Raw genomic sequence first — 18,196 nt, 5'->3', positions numbered from 1 at the left:
ATTAGCAAACAGAATCCAACAACACGTGAAAAAGATCATACATCATGATCAAGTGGGGGTCATCCCAGGGACACAAGGATGATTCAACACATGCAAATCGATCAACGTGATACATCACATCAACAAGAGGAAGGACAGAAACCACACGATCATCTCAATAGAGGCAGGAAAAGCACTGATAAAATCCAACACCCATTTATGATAAAAACTCTCACCAAAGTGGGTACGGAGGGAACATAACATAGCAAAAGCTATTTATGACAAGCCCACAGCCAGCGTAATCCTCAACGGCGACAAGCAGAAAGGCTTTCCTCATTTTCTATCCATTAACTTGCTTTCGTCCTTCGTACCCCTAAGCACATGCGAATGAGGATCTGTGTGCTACTCTGTCTCTCTCCCACTAACATGTAAGCTCTGCAGGGGTGTGACCGTGGTGGTGTTCTCTGTGGCCTTCCTAACCCTTACACTTGGCATAGTAGGTGCTTACTATGCTGGTGTTGATTGAACCACGACCACAGGTAATAAACTCAGCCGTAAACAAGGGGTGGACAAGGCCTGAAGTTAACACGGAAGGGGAGGGGGACTAGGGAGGCTGGGAGTGTCCTGGCCCCTCCTCACCGTCCCACCCCACTGGCCCCACCCCCAGGCGCTGTGGAAGTCCAGGTTCCCGAAGACCCCGTGGTGGCCCTGGTGGGCACCGACGCCACCCTTCACTGCTCCTTCTCACCCGAACCCGGCTTCAGCCTGGCACAGCTCAACCTCACCTGGCAGCTGACAGACACCAAACAGCTGGTGCACAGCTTCGCCGAGGGCCGCGACCAGGGCAGCTCCTATGCCAACCGCACCGCGCTCTTCCCGGACCTGCTGGCTCAGGGCAACGCGTCCCTGAGGCTGCAGCGCGTGCGCGTGGCTGATGAGGGCAGCTTCACCTGCTTCGTGAGCATCCGGGACTTTGGCAGCGCCGCGGTCAGCCTGCAGGTGGCAGGTGAGCGCCGCGAAGGGGGGCGTCCTCCCCTTGGTTCACCCCGGTACTTCCCGCAGCCCCCTACCCACTGCCTAGCTGACCCGTGTCCTCGCAGCCCCAGGCACCCCTTTCTCTCCACTGTGTCCCCCTGCCCTTGCTTTACTTTGACCTCTGCCCTTTCCTCTGGCCCCCTCTAGCCCCCTACTCAAAGCCCAGCATGACCTTGGAGCCAAACAAGGACCTGCGGCCCGGGGACACGGTGACCATCACATGCTCCAGCTACCGGGGCTACCCCGAGGCGGAAGTGTTCTGGCAAGATGGGCAGGGCGCGCCCTTGACCGGCAACGTGACCACGTCGCAGATGGCCAACGAGCAGGGCTTGTTCGACGTGCGCAGCGTCCTGAGGGTGGTGCTGGGCGCGAATGGCACGTACAGCTGCCTGGTGCGCAACCCCGTGCTGAAGCAGGACGCTCACGGCTCCGTCACCATCACGCCCCATAGAAGCCCCACAGGTTTTTGTTTTATTTTTTTCTTAAATGTCCCCCTGAGGGAGGAGGGGTTTGGTCCTGTCTGCAGGGGCCACAGGATCTGAATCTAGGTGCTTAGCTTCAGTCTCCCAGAGCAGTGAGATGCCTGGTAATGGGGTAATAATGGAAAAGATAACCAAGGGGGATGGGGGAACCTTACCGTAGTGGGAGTAGGTGAGGGTGATGATCACAGGTCCTCCCAGCTCTCTGGGTCTCCTGACCCCAGGGCTCTGGAAACCTCTGGAAAGGATGGAGAAGCATTCAGATCTCAGCAGAGCGCAGGGACAGGAGAGGGACCCGGGTCCTGGCAGAGAGGGGAGTTTTGCTAGGGCTGGAGGCTGCCCAGGCCCAGTCCCCTGTGGATGGACCTTGTCAGGCAAGGCCAGGCTACTGTGATTCTTGTCAAATTAGGGAGGCTGTATGTCTGGGAGTGCTGGGACTCAATCTGTTTTCAGGTCTGGGGAGAAAATGGGAAGATGGAATGGGACCTGGGGGTTGATGGAGGAGGAGATCCGGGAGGCTGTGGGTTGTTGGCCCAGAGTGGCCCCGCCCCTCCTCACTGCCCTGCCACTCGAACCTCGCCCCCAGGCGCTGTGGAAATCCAGGTTCCCGAAGACCCCGTGGTGGCCCTGGTGGGCACCGACGCCACCCTTCACTGCTCCTTCTCACCCGAACCCGGCTTCAGCCTGGCACAGCTCAACCTCATCTGGCAGCTGACAGACACCAAACAGCTGGTGCACAGCTTCGCCGAGGGCCGCGACCAGGGCAGCTCCTATGCCAACCGCACCGCGCTCTTCCCGGACCTGCTGGCTCAGGGCAACGCGTCCCTGAGGCTGCAGCGCGTGCGCGTGGCTGATGAGGGCAGCTTCACCTGCTTCGTGAGCATCCGGGACTTTGGCAGCGCCGCGGTCAGCCTGCAGGTGGCAGGTGAGCGCCGCGAAGGGGGGCATCCTCCCCTTGGTTCACCCCGGTACTTCCCGCAGCCCCCTACCCACTGCCCAGCTGACCCGTGTCCTCGCAGCCCCAGGCACCCCTTTCTCTCCACTGTGTCCCCCTGCCCTTGCTTTACTTTGACCTCTGCCCTTTCCTCTGGCCCCCTCTAGCCCCCTACTCAAAGCCCAGCATGACCTTGGAGCCAAACAAGGACCTGCGGCCCGGGGACACGGTGACCATCACATGCTCCAGCTACCAGGGCTACCCCGAGGCGGAAGTGTTCTGGCAAGATGGGCAGGGTGCGCCCTTGACCGGCAACGTGACCACGTCGCAGATGGCCAACGAGCAGGGCTTGTTCGACGTGCGCAGCGTCCTGAGGGTGGTGCTGGGCGCGAATGGCACGTACAGCTGCCTGGTGCGCAACCCCGTGCTGCAGCAGGACGCTCACGGCTCTGTCACCATCACGGGTAGGAGGCAGACGAACAGCTGGGGAAGGATGGAGGGGTCCCGCCTTTTAGCTAGCGCCTGAGCTGGAACTTAGGTAGGCTTGCGTGGCCAGAAGACTTTTTAAAAAAATTTTTCCCCCATTCATTTCAGGTGTCTCAAACTCTCCCCCTAAAACTCTTTAAGGGACTTGCTCTGTCTAGCTGATGAGAATCATTTATAGCGTTTGCCCTCCCAAGTGTCTCAGGGAGACTAAGTACCTGGCTGGGATGTAGAGGTGGGTGTGGGAGTTCTGGGAGTTCTGCTTTCCTGTGGGAACTTCTCCAGGTGCTGGGAAGGTGTTGCTACGTCACCATCTGATGCTGGGCGCCATCTGACCGTGAGGCCCCGAGAGACAGCTGACCCTCTCCTGATGGTCAGCCCCCCTCACCCCATCAATCAATGTCAGCTCTCCTGTTGGAGGTGAGCTGGACCCAGGCAGCAACTGTAATGGGTGGGCTTTCTCTTCTGCCCCCATGTGGTCAAACACTAGATCAGCGCTGCCCATTTGGCGATTCCTTCAATCTCTGGTTTTGGGGTCCTAGCCCAGACACCCTTCCCTTCCTTTAGGACCCACCTCAGTGGGCACCCCTTGTGCCTGGAGGTGTGAGGAGGGCTCAATTCCACATTCAGGCCAGGGGAGGCAGTCTCCATCTGTGTTTGGGCCTCAGTCCGGCTCCTCAGTTCCTCCCCTTGGGCCAGCAAAACTTTCCCAGCGGCCTCCCTGCATTCTCTGGGGTCAGCGCAGCAGGTCTTGTCTGTCTGGTTCTCCCGTTTTCTCTTCCTATGCCTTCCACCTGACCTGCCGCCCACCCAAGTCCTGATGCCCCTGGCGGCCGGTTTCTGTACGAGCCTCGGGATTCAGAGGCTTATTCCTGTCTTCCCGCACCCCCTGGGCATCCCTGGACCTCACATGGCCTCACTTCTGCAAGCTCAGAGCCAGTGCCCATCACAGCTGTCTTCTAGGAATTCAGATTCATTCCTCCTTCTCTTTCAGGTGTTCCCTCTGCCCACCCATTCCCCAAGATTGACCCCACCCTCTTCCTGGAGACCCCCTAGGTCTGTGCTTTCTGTGGGGGAGTCACGGCCCTGGGCTGCTGGATGTCGCAAGAGGTCTCCTTGACCTTTAGAGAGCAGCATATGGTCTGGTGCATCCGCAGGAGAGAATCAGAAGTATCAGATGGAGCAGGATTGGCAGAGGCTGAAGCTATCAGAGGAGGGAGTGGTCAGAATGGGCTGGAGTTTCAGGAAGAGTCTCCAGGGACAGGTGGGAGTCGAGGGGACCTTGAAGGATCGGTGAACTTCGTGATAATTTGTACACTGAGCTGAACTGGGTATTTGCCATATTGTGCAGGAACGGCTTGTGAGTGTAAATGTGATTATGCTCATATACCTGAAGATGCAGGGCTGAGCCCCGCTCTGTCCTGGACTAGTGGAAGGAGGGCCAGCCTGCCCTGTGTTCCAGACACGGATACCCGCCTAGGGGCGAATGTGGTGGGAGCCCCTCCCCCTGCGTATTTCTGTGGCTCTGCTCCGTGCTCCCGGGATCCCCAGGGGTCCGTCCTTGTGCTTCAAGGACGGGCCCCTCTTGGCCCCTCACATCAGCTGGTGTCCTCCTCTCCTCTCCTGCTTACCGGGGACATTTACCCCACCTGCAAGAAAAACCTTTATTTAAAGTTCTAGTAGCTAATGTTTAAAGTGCTTTCATTTCACAGATGAGGAAACTGAAGCCCAGAGATGAGGGAGCACTCCCCCAGGGCCACAGACGGCCACAGTGGCTCTGACTCCTTTTGGGAGTCAGATACCTTTTTGAAAACTGGATAAATGATAAATGCAATCATTTGCATTTAAACTTTGGGGGTTCGTGGCCCCTCTAAACTTTCCCATGGGTGTCTGGACCTTGACTCCAGCACCGTGCGGGGAGCAGATGAACCAGAACCAGAACCAGAGCCCAGCTTTTAGCCTCTCAGCCTAATTTTCTCTCGTCCCCACCACACAGCCTCCTGTTTTTGTTAGAGCAGGTCTGGCCTACTTTGGAGCCCTTGGCCTGTATTTCGCTTAGGGCAGCTCTGTGCCTGGTAAAACATTTTGGGATTCGGACTTCCAGTCCTCCAGCCTGGTCTCTCCCACACCTGCTGGAGGTTAGTGGCGTGTGCCGTATGTGGAGGGGGCTTTATGGAGCAAACACTGGACTTAGAGTCTGAAGATGCAGGGCTGAGCCCCGCTCTGACCTTGATTAGTGGAAGGAGGGCAAGTTGGCCCTGTGTTCCAGGCACCGAGGCGAGCCTAGGGGCGAACGCGGCGGGAGCCCCTCCCCCTGGGTATTTCTGTGGCTCTGCTCCGTGCTCTCCTGCAGGGCCCTACCCTGGGATTCCCGGGGGTCCCTCCATGTGCTTCACGGACTGGCCGTCCTGGCCCTTCATGTTAGCTGCTGTCCTCCTCTCCTGCTCACCAGGCTGGTGGGTCCCTTTGCTTCCAGTGTCCTGAGTGGAGGTTTGCCAGCTGAGCCGATTGAAGGTGACTGCAAATCCCTGTGTCTGTGCCGAGGCCCCCGCTGCCCAGGCGTTCATGGCACCGTCTCTGCTTTGATGGTACCTTCTGCAGGAATGGCTTTCCCCCTGGCTTTTGTGAGATTTATTGTCCCCAAGGTCTCTGCCCAAGACCCCGCGTAGGTCCTGGGACTGGGCTGGAGGGTGGAGCGCTCAGAACAGCCGCTGGCCCTGACCCAGGCGTGGGCGCCTCCACACCCTCCCTGTGCCGTGGGACAGCTAACAGGAGGGCCTCAGTGTCGCCCGGAAACAGACCCCTGGCAGGTCTCCTCTGGGGTGAACCCGGAACCTTCACGCTGGCGCCCTCAGCGCCCACCCTCATCTTGATGCAGGAGCCTGCACACATGCTCTGTCAGGGCTGGATGGTACATATTTTAGGTTTTGTGGGCCACATCTCATCTCTGTGCTGCTGCTGCTTTTCCCTTTTTTGGTAACCCTTTACAAATGTAAAACTATTATTAGCTCACAGGTTGCACAGAAAACAGGCCACAGGCCAGATCTGGCCCATGGGCTCCAGCTGGCTGACGCCCGATCTCAGGTGGGGGGGTTTCACCAGGTGGGGCTGGGGGAGTCAGGGAGGGCCTCCCGCGGAGGAATCTCAAGCTCGGAGGGGAGTTAGGGGGCATGTTTTAGGTGGAGGAAACTGACAGCTGTGGTGTGGGGGCTGGGAGGGGCCAGCTGTCTCTGCAGAGTGGCTAGGACACCAGTTTGGCTGGTACAGTGGGATTGCAAAGGCGGGGGTTGGGGGCAAGGGGTGACAGCAGCCAGATCTCAGAGGTCCTGGAAGCATCCTGAGGAGATTGAAGCCTTATTCTCACGTCAGCAGAGAGCCCTGGAAGGTTCTTGAGCACCATCCACTGCAGACTCTTCAGCCCTCCCCGGAGGAGGCACGTCTGCAGCAGCCACGGCTGTGTCAGGTTGGGAGGGCACGTGGACGTGCGGGGAAGGGGCACGGGAACTCAAGTAAGCTCTCTTCATAGTCTGGGGGCCCAGTGAGGGAAGGAGCCCCCCGTTCACACTTTGGAGCCAGAGGTGCTGTCCTCAGGGCCACTCGGGGCCAGGCTTGACAGTCTCTCTCCCTTCTCCCCACTTCCCTCCCAGGGCAGCCCATGACATTCCCCCCGGAGGCCCTGTGGGTGACAGTGGGGCTCTCCATCTGTCTTGTCGTTCTGCTGGTGGCCTTGGCCTTTGTGTGCTGGAGAAAGATCAAACAGACCTGTGAGGAGGAGAATGCAGGTGAGTGAGAGGGGTGTGCGCGCGCGGGTCTTTGGTTTTGTTGGTGTCCATGGCATCAATGTGTGTGTCACTCTTCAGTGACAGAATGCATGTGGGTGTGCAAATGGGGCTAGAGTGTGTGAGCTTGAGGCTGAACATGTCCTGTGTGTGTAAACAAGTGTGAGCCTGCCCCTGAGTGTGCAGACGTGGCAGGAAGAGTGGATATGAGTGTGACTGGGAGTGAGTGGTGCGTGTGTAAGGCTGAAGTGTGTCAAGGGGGTGAGTGTGTCCATGCAAACAAGCATGATGGTGAGTGTAAGTCATGTGAGTGTGTCTGTGAGTGGGCTTGTGGAAGGATGGGGATCCTCATGCGGGTGGGTGTCTGCTGGAGGTGGTGGGTGACTGGGCTGGTGAGTGAGTGGGTGGGTGGAGGGGTCAGCTGAGTTGGGGGCTCCAGGCTGGGGTCCCTTTCATCCTGCCACAGGGCTCTGCTCCACTGGGTCTCAGGCTCCGAGCTAAGTCTGGCGTTTGGACCACGAGCCAGGCCTGTTCAGCCCCACTCACCGGCTCCAGCGCCCCCAGGAGCAGAGGTGTGATGATGAAGGTGGGGTTGAGGAAGCTTTTTGTTCACTCTTCCAGGAGCTGAGGACCAGGATGGGGATGGAGAAGGATCCAAGACAGGTAAGTCTGAGCCAAGAGCTGGCACTGTTGGCTGGGGGATGGACACAGGGACGGGGAGAGGACTCCAGGGTCTGGAGGAGCTGCGTTTGCTTGAAGGTTTGAATGACGTGTGTCCCGCGGACTGAGGCCTCCCAGCCGAGGTGAGCCTGGTCTTTGGTCGGTGTTGGACCTGGAGGCGGGTCCAGGTGCTGCTTCACTCCTCCTCCTCCCTTTACCCACCTCCCAGGGCTGCTCCACCCTGAGTGACCTGCGCTGTGGGGTCTGGTGGCTTCCTGGGGAAGGAGTGAGGGCGTGGGAGACAGGGCTCCAGCTCGTAAAAGCTGAGTGGCTTTGAGTAATCCATTTTCCCTCTCTAGGCCTCAGTTTCCCCCTACCTCCCTCCCATCATAGGCTGTATGGGTTAAATTGAATGAGATAATGCACATAGAGGGCCCGGCGTCACGGCTGGCACCTGTCAGGGCTCGGCGCTCTGCAGTCCTGGGGGTAGGGCTGGGTTTGCAGTCTGACACTGTCGCACTCTGGTTACAGGCCGTGTGACTTTGGTCCACGTGCTTTGTTCCTCTGGGTTTCAGTTTCCCGTCGGTAAAATGTCATCCTGACCTGCCCGGATGGCACCACAGGGCTGTTCTGAAGCTCTCTCGAGTGACTCTGCAAAGGGCACAGCACTGTGGGGTCGCAAGCCTGGCTCTGGTGCCCTGTGGCCGCTGGAGGCCTCGCCGCCTTCCCTTTCCTGGCTCCTGGGCTGGGAGGCAGGGTCCCACTGAGCCATTTGGGGTGCTGCCAGTTGACATGGGTTCCTTCCCCAGCCCAGCAGAAGGCAGGCAGGAGACTGACCCCTGGGGGCTGCTGTAAATTATGCCAATTAATTCTGTCCTGGATGTCTGGGTGTGGTGGGTGTGGTGGGTGTGGGGCAGCCCTGGGATGAGGCCTCATTTTTCATGCTCAGAGGCAGATGTCTTTTGCAGAAGGGAGGGAGTGGGCAGGAGAGGGTGGCTTAGAGCTGTGGTCGGTCTGGGTTCTGCACAGTCCTGGGCCCACCTGGGGACACCTGCAGCCTCCTTTAGCCCCCCACGTTACCCTTCCTTGTAGGGCAGGCTCACTTCCACACCTCTCACTCACAGCAGGGCAGAGGAGTTGTTCCCACTGTAAAGGTGCAGAAAACTGAGGCCCAGGAGGAGGCGTGACGAGCCGCAGAGTCTAGCTGGGACCTGGGACAGCAGCTGTGACATCACCCATACCCTCCCAACCCCGCACTCCTGCCTCTGCCTCCTGGGTCCGGGTCTGTCTAGCCCTTACTTCTTCCTCAGCTCCTGTCCCTCCGCCTGAGCCTCCCCCCCACACTTTCCACGGGTCCCCCCTCACTGTGTGTTCCTTCCTTTTTTGCAGCCCTGCGGCCTCTGAAACACTCTGAAAGCAAAGAAGGTAAAGACACGTGGTGCTCACGATTGTGTATCTGTGTCTGTGCACCTGTGTGCTCACGACTGTGTGTATCTGGGGAGGGTTGTTGGCGGCGGGGTGCCCTGAGGCTCCCTCCCAGGAAAGCAGCCTAGACTTTCTGCTGGGCAGATGGCAGAAGGCTGAGAAACCAAGGTCCCAGCTGCTCTGATAGGATGCAGAGATGACAGAGGCTTAACCCGGACAGGACGTTAGGTGATCTTAAGGCTATTGATGTCCTGGAACCAGCTTCCATTTACCTGGTTTCTGCCTCCTTCTACTCAAAGCTCCCATCCCCGGGCCCAGGGTGGCGGCGTCAGCTCCCACAGCCCCTCTAGAAGTAAGGGGGAAAGAGGAGAGGGAGGGGACATTGCTTTCTAGAGCTTGACTATAAACAGCGCTGGTCACTCCTGTTTATATCCGTTAGTCGGAACCCAGTCACATGACCCCTAACTCAAGTGAGGCTCGGAAATGTGGGTTCAGCTGGGCAGCCACGTTCCTGGCACACAGTAGGCGGTTAATAAATGGTAGCAATCATTAGTATTCAGATTATTGTAACATCAGCAGTTACTTTAGGAAGTAAACATTTGTGTGTATTTTGAACAAAATATTCCTTGATGCACACTTGTCACTAAATATGAGTGGCTTCCACTTAGAAAATCAAAGGTTTTGGAACCTTAAATCTTTTGCAGGTTGCCTTGGTGTCCCTCTTAGGAAATACACTTTCACCGAATTCCTGGAGGCTCACCCCTGCATTTAGCTTTTCTCTGGGGAGAAGGGGAGGAAGGACATAGGCCCTGTGTTCAGGAAACTTCCGGAGACCGGGGTCCGTGGGGCCCTCGGGAACCTGCATAGAATTCATGATAAAAGCTGGGTGATAGACTCTCATGAAAGGCAGCATCACGCAGGAGAAAGAGCCCCCCAGGTTGGGAGGGGAGACCGCGCTTTTGGTCTCTGCCCGGGACCTTCCAGGGGGAGTTTCCTGTCTGGGGAATGGGGTGAAATCCTGCCACACCTCCCGCACGAGGTGCCCCGTTTGCCAGTGCTCTGTGAAGCAGGTCCCAAGTGCTGCAGAGTGCTCGTGGCAGGAGTGGAGGCCTGCGTGGGGGTCTGCAGGGTTGGAGATAAGTTATGCGTCTCCCTGTTGTTCTGAACCAAATGAGGCATAGAAGGGTCGAGCCGATGGAGATCAGAACGTCAGTGTGGTTTCTGACGTTTTGCTGGAGTGTGTGGCCTGGGTGTGCGGAGCCGTGGGCTTCCTGGTCCTGCCCTGCAGGGTGGCAGCCTGGAGCCCCTGTCTCTGGCCAGGCTGGACAGGCACAGAGGCAGCCCCAGAAGGGAGAGCTGCTCTCCTGGGGACAGACAGAGCCTAAAGGATGGGAGAGGGAGGGGGAGGGTCACACATGCCCCCGTCCTTCTTCTAAATTCTCCATTCAGGTCAGGGAGCAGAGCAAGGCCAGAGGTGTGAGTCCATGGGGTACTGGGCCATGTGGAGACCAGATGCCAGAGGGAAGGAGGCTCCGTAGGCTCCCTACAGCGCTGCTCTTGGAGGAATCAGCGTGGGAAGGGGTCGTTGGAAAGGGTTTCCAGCTAGTGGAGGGAAGTGGGCCAGGTCAGGGAAGATGGGTCAAGGGACAGACGAGGCAGGGAGTGGGGTTGGGAGGGGAAAAGCGTGCCAGGTGGAGGGAAGTGTGCAGGGTGGGTGGACCCATGGGAATCCAGAAGAGGCCGGTGAGGACTGTGCTCTCCCCCAGGCACCTTCCTGGTCTGTCTTACGCCAGGTTCTGGAACATTCCCAAGAGTCAAATTCCTGCACTTAATGCTTTCTCCCCCTTTATCTCCCTTCCCATCATGGAATGCAGATGATGGACCAGAAATAGCCTGACCACAAGGACCAGGGAGCTGCCGCCCCTGCCCCGGGGCTCCCACCTCTGGCTGCACTGGGGCCTCAGTGTGAGCCCTGGGCTGGGGGCTTCCCTGCCCCCACAGATGGCTCCCACTCTGGCGGGTCTACTCATTCTGCAAAGGACACGATACACAGAACCACCCCGCCACCTTATTTCTCCGATGAACACGACACACAAACCATCCTGCTGCCTTATTTCTTATGGACACAATACACGGACCTCCCTGCAACCTTATTTCTCCGATGCACAAGCAACACGGACCATCTGGCTGCCTTTTTTCTCCGAAGCCGTGATCCAGTCACCCCTTGCCTTGTTTCTCTGATGGCCCTGACACACAGTTATCACTTCTCAGCCTCTTCTCCCACCTGCCTGTGATTCTGTCTCCTCAGACAGAGCGGCTGCAGCCTGAGCACCTCCTTGCGTCTAGAGGCGCCTTCTCCCTCCCCCGCTAAGTGAAGACAGGGCCCCTCCCCCAGGCACGGGAGACAGCAGGTGCACGTGCTGGAACACGTGAGGACCACCCCTGCCCCGGCTGCGCCCTGGGAGCCCTGCCTTCTGCCCGCCCTCCCCACGGGAAGCACGTGCTGGTCACACGGGGTCTCGGCAGGCACGGCCCCCCTGGGGGGCAGCTTCTGTCCCTCTGTTTTTCCTGCCTTTCCTTTCATTTATCCATTCAAGTAATGTTCACTGAGCACCCATGGGCTGTCAGCTCTGTGTTAGGTGCTGGGGACCCGACAGGACAAGACAAGCCCTTCCCTTAAGGAGCTTGCCCTTCAGCTGGGAAACCCGTGAGGAAAGAGTGGTCCATGAGGGGGCTCCTGCCTGCTCCCTAGTGTACCTCTCTTCTGTGCCCACAATTCCCTGGATACCTCACCCCCACCCCATCCCTAATCCTTACCCCGAGCAGAGGGTGGGGGCAGAAACCTGGAGAGAGGGACGGAGCCTCTCCCACAACTGGAGAATCTGATGGTTTCCAAAGTATCTTTCCAGGCAGGAGCAGGCAGCCAGGCCCAGCAGGGCCCCGGGAGCCTCGAGCCACAGCACGGGGGAAGCCTGGGAGCAGGGACCCCCATCATGGTGCTATTCTGGGGCTGGGCCCACACTTCCTGGCTTGTCTCTGGCTGACCTCTGGCCCCCAGGGGAGTAACCTTCTGATGTTCTGACGTCCTCCCGCTGACATCTCTCCCTTCTCCAGGAATGGAAGACATGGGGCTTTCTAATTTAAATGTGAGACTCTGAGGAATTTTGTTAACTGGGGGGGGTGTATTGGGGGGAAAATAAATGCCTTTGTAGAAAGCTTTTTCTCTGCAAAATGTGTGGAAGCAGGATGGGTGGCGGGACTCTGCAGAAAGGTTCCCTCCCGGACATTTGAGGCTGGAGTCGGGACACCTGGGTCTCCTTACTCTCCCCGTCCTTAAGTCACCGGGTCTGCACGGCCCCCTCCCTGGTCTCCATTTCCCCCTTGGTAAAGTGAGGTTGGCCTCCAGGAAGCCAAGCCCCTTGGTCACTGTATGGGGCTCCACCCACTCCTACAAGTGTCATCTGATATCTTTGTCTCAGAAGAGTCAGACCCTAGGCCTGTTCAAGTCCTCCCTGATGCCCCCACTTCACAGATGCAGAAGCTGAGGCCCAGTAAGAAGCTGACCCAGGAAGGGAGCTCTGCTGGCTGTTCCTGGCTGACCTAGTGGGATGGGCACCAGGTCCTGCCTTGTGACCCTGAGCAGGGCATTTAGCTTCTCTGGGCCTTAGTTTTCTTACATGAAAAATGGGCCTGAGGTTCTCACCACTTTCTAGCTCCAAAGACCGAGAAGAGGGGGTGAACGTGGTAGCAGACAGTTTCGGGGGTTCAGGGACGAGGGAGCCTGCAGCGCACACTGCTGTCATTTGCCCCTGGGTGCCAGGGTCTCAGCACCATCTGCCAGTCAGTCCTGGGGCGGCCAGAGGAGCGGGGCCGGGGGTCAGGACACTTGACTTCTGTTCCCAGACCTGCTACTCACTTGTGACAAGCCCTTCATCCCTCTGAACCTTAATTTCCTGATCTATTAAGTAGGGGTGACGAGTCCCCTTCTGAAAAGTATGTGGCATTCTTTACAAACTGGGCTGCTTGTTGTAAAGTCAGTGTGGCTGGTCCCCTTGCTTGAAGTCCCACCACTGGTGCTCTGGGTGGGTTTTAGAGTCGAAAGCCTTGGGTTGAGGCTCTGCCTTTGCCCCTTATCTCCCCCTGTGTTCTCACCTCCCCAGGCTTCAACCTTACAGGCGGGGACAATACAAGTTCTTGTTTTATAGGATAGTGTGGGGACTGGACAACAGGAAGAAGACACTGTGAACTATGAAGTGCTGGGGTGCACGCTGATGGCGTCTCTCCCCCTCCCTGCGGTCGGGTGGCATGCTCCTGCTCCCTCGCTCCTGCTCCCTTGGTGGTTTTGTGGGTGGAGCACAGCTGTCTGAACCTCAGTTTGCCCGTCTGTAAAGCAGGCACGGTGACCAGGGCTTTTTCCTTCTGAGAGGGCTGGGACGAGGCTCAGACAGGACGCTGTACCAGGTGCTCCAGGGGGGTGCCCAACAGGTGTGGGGCCTTCCTGGGGGCTGAAGGGTGAGGAAGGTGGCCACTCAGTCCCCCAGTCACTGGTGCCCCAGAGAGCAGTATTTTTAGCTGCCCTTCCTGGGCAAAGCTCCAACTCCTTCATTTTACTGGAGAAATAATTCCTACCGGGTGACAAGCGGTAGCCTGCAGGTGTCACATCCATATTAAAGAGGGGACAGAGCAAGGGTTCGTTTTCCTGGCTCGAGGTGTGACCGGAATTCACCTCCAGGACCATTTGTAACCAAGGCCATGGAGACCAGCTAGTGGCTCTGGCTACTTAGAAGGAGGAGGCAGGTTGAGGGGTGCAAACGGAGCAGCTGGGGGGCCTGAGTCAGCCTGCCTTCTCCCCCGGCTCGCTTCCTCTTCTAGCACGCGCTCTTCTGCTCACAGGCATGAGGGGCGCCTTCCGTGGGGTCTGTGCGGGGAGAGGCACCTGACCTCGCCCATCCCTGGAGGCGCCTGCCAAGCAGGATGCTGGTACGCGTGGGCCCATGAGCAGACACCCCGGCAGAATCTGAGCTGGGCAACATCCAAAGCTCTTGTTGCAAAGCCCAAGCCTTACACTGAGACGTGAAGCCAAAGTTTGCCCCAAGGATCCCCAAACCCAGGCCTCCACGTGCAAGGCACCCACCGAGAAGCAGGACCAGAGGCTGCTGTGAATGAGCGGCGGGAATGTGGGGGGCGTAGGGGGCAGCAGTCTTCACCTCCAGCCCCCCGCCCCTACTCGGAGGGGAAGCAACACGAAGGAAGGGTTCGCAATCCTTCGAGACTTTCCCCCAGGCTCACACATCGATAAAAATGAAATTGTACATACTGTCCTGCAACTTTTTTTCTGTTTTCTTTACCATTTTCTTAAGTCAGTTCTTTTTCTTTACCTTCTATATTGAGGTGTAGCATACATCTGGGGTGGAAACGATGCTGGCCCTCAGTGTATGGCTCCGTGGATTTACCCACGTAAGCATCACCCGGGGAGCCCCCTGGCACGCTCTGAGGCCGCTCTGAAGTTCACGAAAACCCCCACTCCTGGGCTCTGTGTGCCTGGAGCCATTGCTGGACCCTCTGCACACCTGCATTTCTGCAGGATAAAAATGTCTCCTGTTGTGTGTTTACCCTGGCCGGACTCCTCACCCCAGAAGACAGCCCGGCTCACAATACCCTCGGTGGACAGGACTCACACTCTGCCCTTCCCAAAGTAAAACCTACTTTACAAAGTAAAACCTAATCAAAGTAAAACCTACTGTTCAGAGAGTCCCCGACAGATCTTACAACCAATCAGGGACCTGTGCACCAATTCATCATGCAGCCCCCTCTTCCTTGTGTGCAGAGCCCCCTCCCCCCAATAAAAGACCCTGCACGGCCACCCTCGGCACTCAGTGGCACTCGCGCAGGCACCTCTTCTCTGTGTGGCCCCCTGTTGCCTATAGCAGAGTAACTATTAAACTTCCTTAAACTTTTCTCGGTCTCTGGTGATTCTTTTACCAACCCACGTCACCGGCCCATTACTGCGTTGTGAACACAGCGTCACGCAGTTCAAGACACAGAGCACTTGCAGATCCCAGGAAGCTCCCTCCTGCCCTCCCCAGGCCACAGCCCCACCGTGGACACTGCTCTGGCTGCTGGCACCATGATTTGTTTTGCTTGTTCCTGAATGTCATATAAATGGAGTCCTGCCGTGTAAACTTTTCTGGGTCTAGCTTCTTCCAGAGACCTCCCTCATTCTTTTTAAATGGCTACATAGTATTTCATAGCGCTGCTGCTCTAGAATATATTTTGCCAGTTTCTATAGTTTGGATACAAATAACGCAGCCTTGTGCTCCGGAGTCCACAGTATGGAGCCCAGAAGTGGGATCACAGGATCACAGGCCTGCACGTTGTAAACATTGGTAGAGCTTCCACGTGTTAGGGCTGCCTTTTTTTAGCCAGTACCTGTGGCAGTAAGAATGTGCGAGCAAAGAACACATAGGGCCACTAGCAAAACGGACCCAGGGCAGCAGTCGTGCTGGGAATCCCGCCCCAGCCGGGCTCTCGGGGACCTCAGCGGCGAAGCCCGACTCAGCAGAAGGCGAGGCCTGTGGCCATCTCTTCCTCCCCCACCTCCTCTGCACTGCCTTCCCCTTCACCACCTACCTTGTGGCAGCCGCTGCCTCAGCTCGCCAGGCCAGGACCTGATGGTCTTCATGTTTCCGGGACCCCAGTCCTGGAGTGGACTAGGCCTGCCTCTTCCTGGGCTGGGGAGAGCAGCCGTGTAAGCGTGGGCTGAGCCCTGCTTCTGACCACACCTGACCGCAATGAATGGGGCGCCCAGGACATTCATTAGCATCTCATTGGCTGCAGGTGCCTGAGGGCAAGTTAAATGTCCTGCACTTGTGTCTGAGGGTGTTTATGACCTGCCGTTTGGCTCCACCAGCTCCAGGTAATTATGGTGACACTGTTGCACCACTAATGAGGTGGTGCTTGTTAGAGCACAGGAAACACGGGTCTCCTGGGGTAGACCCAGACCAGCCCTAGACACAGAGGGTCTGTGACCTTTGTCCCCAGCCTTTCCCCAGCACCTGAACCGCAAAATAACCCCTTCCCCTCAACTTCCCTCACCTGACATGGTTTCTTCAGCCCCATCACCCTCCTTGGACATGTTTCCTCTTTGTCCCTTTCAGACTGAGGCCCTGGCATGGGTCGAAATGTTTTAGGTCATCATAGGCCAGTCTCTCACCTCCTTGGTCCTGAGCACTATGCTCCTAGTGATACAGCCCCGGGTCCCCTTAGTCCAGTGGTTCTAAACCCTGGCTGCACCCGAGAATCACTTGGATTTTTAACAATACTGATGTCTGGGCACCATCTCCAGAAGTTCTGATGCAGGTGATTGGGATCATTGCTAAATATTTGATGTGCATACCCCAGGGGCTCCAGCCTGGCTTACAAGTTAATGCAAAATAGAATTCAGAGGAACAACCCTGAGCAGGGGCTTTTGAGACCAGGCACCTGAGACAAGCCAACTGTTTTAATTGTCACTGAATCAGACCAAGGGGTGTTTGTTTTCCGACTAAAGGAAGCACAGAAAATACAAGGACAAGGAAGGTTAAGGGAAGTGATCCTGTTTCGTGTGGAGAAAAGGAGGCCCTGTTCCCTGTGTTGTGAGGCCCAGAGGGGAGCAGGAACCCTGAGTTCCTGCCCTCGGTCAAGTCAGACCAAGCACCTGGGCTCTGGGGAAGTGAGAAAAGATGGGGGGCACCAGCAGTGATGGCTCAGCCCCCTTCAGCCTGAGTACTGGAAATAGGGGGCTCTTCCCTCTTCCTCCCACTGGCTCCCCTTCTCCCTCTGTCTCCCTCCCTCATCGCCCCCAGGCTTCCAGATGTGCAGTGCCACATGGCTGGTTCCGGCTCCCTCCCTCCAGCACAGTGTTCTCTGCAAAGGGAAGGACCATCTGTCCTGCTCCTTGCAGCCCATCAGTCTGTGCGCGTGTGCCAGGCTCAAGGAAGTAGCCTTCATGCCCTTCCTAATTTCTTCCATCCCTGCCTCAAATTTGCTTCTGCCCCCGGATATCCTGTGGCCTCCAGTGCTCTGTAGACATGCCGTATCCAGAATCACCTGAGCATAGCATCTCTTTTCTACCACTTCCTTCCTGCCGCCCTCCTGCGGGGTCTCTGGCCTCTAGTCCTTCCTCAGTCTCAAAACTTACCTATCTGGAGTCCACCTGTCTAGTCCCATAATTCACAGACTGTTGGGCTCCCCGAGTCCTGGTCTGCACCCTGTTCACTCCCTTCCTGCCTCTTATGTTTCAATATCCTCTCTAAACAGTTCCTACAGAATGTGACCCCTACTCTCCGAGCGTTGGGAGTAAGGACCAACGTGTGTCTCTTCCAGCCACTGAACTGTTTTGCTTTATTTGCCAGGAGAATTTAGTGTAATTTGCTGCTGATGAATGAGCACATTCCTTCTTGTTCCTATAGCTTTCATAATTGCCCTGAAGTCCCTGTGCTCACTGTGGCTGCTTCAGCAAACATTCTGAGAACCCGAAGCTGGCCAGGTGGCAGGGGGAGCTCGGCCTCCTTGGCTGATGATGCCGAGGTCCTTGGTGACCTGGGAGGCAGGGCCAGGCTGCTGATCTCCTTGGCATCTACCCGGGCTGCCCTTCAGAGTGTCCACCCACCCGCTGCAGCCAGGAGGATCTGGGTCAGCCCCAGACTGTGCTGGCAACCAGGGCCTCCAGACCTGGGGCATTTGTGGAGCTGGCTCTGCCATGCTGGGAGAGGGGTGCAGTTTGCTCTGTCTGGAGGGTGAGCGATGAGGGAGAAGGGGACAGAGATGACTGACGGAGTGGCAGAAGTTGCACGGACCACGTTCTATCCTGTTTCTAAGCTTTGTTCAAGCTCTCCTCCCAGCGGGTCTGCCCTCTGTCTTCTGTGCCTGTGCGGATCCTACACACTCCCTCCCGTGCGGCCCTCTGGGTTCACCTCCGTGTTTCACAGCCGTAAGAAAGCACCAGCTCCTTCACTGGTCTCTGGAAATTCATCTCTTCTCCCCAGATCAGGTCTCGATTTCCCCCACCCAGCCCAGGGCACAGAGCAGCCCCTCACCTCTGGAACACTGCAGGCAGGGAAGTATTCAAACCACCTTAGTCCAGTGTCTGAATGGGATTCAGACTGAGGCTGAAGTTTGCTTCTGCACTATCCCTGAAAAAAAGGATTTTCCAGCAAATGAAGAATGTAAATGAGGCTGTCAAAGGGTGCTTAACCTAGTTAAAGGAATAATCTATTTTAAAAATCTCTTAGAAGCCCCTATTTACCCAGAAACAATTGATATGGTAATTGCAAGGCATTCTCTCTTTTTATTTACCAGAGAAGATTCCCTAGGCTCCATTAGCCCACTCCCACGCTCTGGGTGGGGGACGCTACCTGCTAACCCTTGGGGTGCTGGGTACT

General features: G+C 57.0%; 1 protein-coding gene across 2 annotated transcripts in view; it reads left to right on the top strand.

Annotated features, from left to right (window-relative positions):
• CD276 (CD276 molecule) overlaps nt 1–11,093 on the top strand; it is a 28,994-nt gene extending 17,901 nt beyond the window's left edge. For both annotated transcript variants that reach the window (XM_031440869.2, XM_064480717.1), the window contains exons 3-10: nt 647–985; nt 1,162–1,476; nt 2,080–2,418; nt 2,595–2,891; nt 6,558–6,692; nt 7,311–7,352; nt 8,739–8,774; nt 10,649–11,093. In XM_031440869.2, coding sequence (XP_031296729.1) covers nt 647–985; nt 1,162–1,476; nt 2,080–2,418; nt 2,595–2,891; nt 6,558–6,692; nt 7,311–7,352; nt 8,739–8,774; nt 10,649–10,671 — 1,526 coding nt within the window. In that variant the 3' untranslated portion in view covers nt 10,672–11,093. The remainder of the gene's footprint in view (nt 1–646; nt 986–1,161; nt 1,477–2,079; nt 2,419–2,594; nt 2,892–6,557; nt 6,693–7,310; nt 7,353–8,738; nt 8,775–10,648) is intronic.
• The last annotated feature ends 7,103 nt before the right edge of the window (nt 11,094–18,196 follow it).

Source organism: Camelus dromedarius, chromosome 29, assembly GCF_036321535.1.
Source record: "Camelus dromedarius isolate mCamDro1 chromosome 29, mCamDro1.pat, whole genome shotgun sequence".
Lineage (NCBI taxonomy): Eukaryota > Metazoa > Chordata > Mammalia > Artiodactyla > Camelidae > Camelus > Camelus dromedarius.
This window is presented reverse-complemented; position numbering and strand designations above follow the sequence as displayed.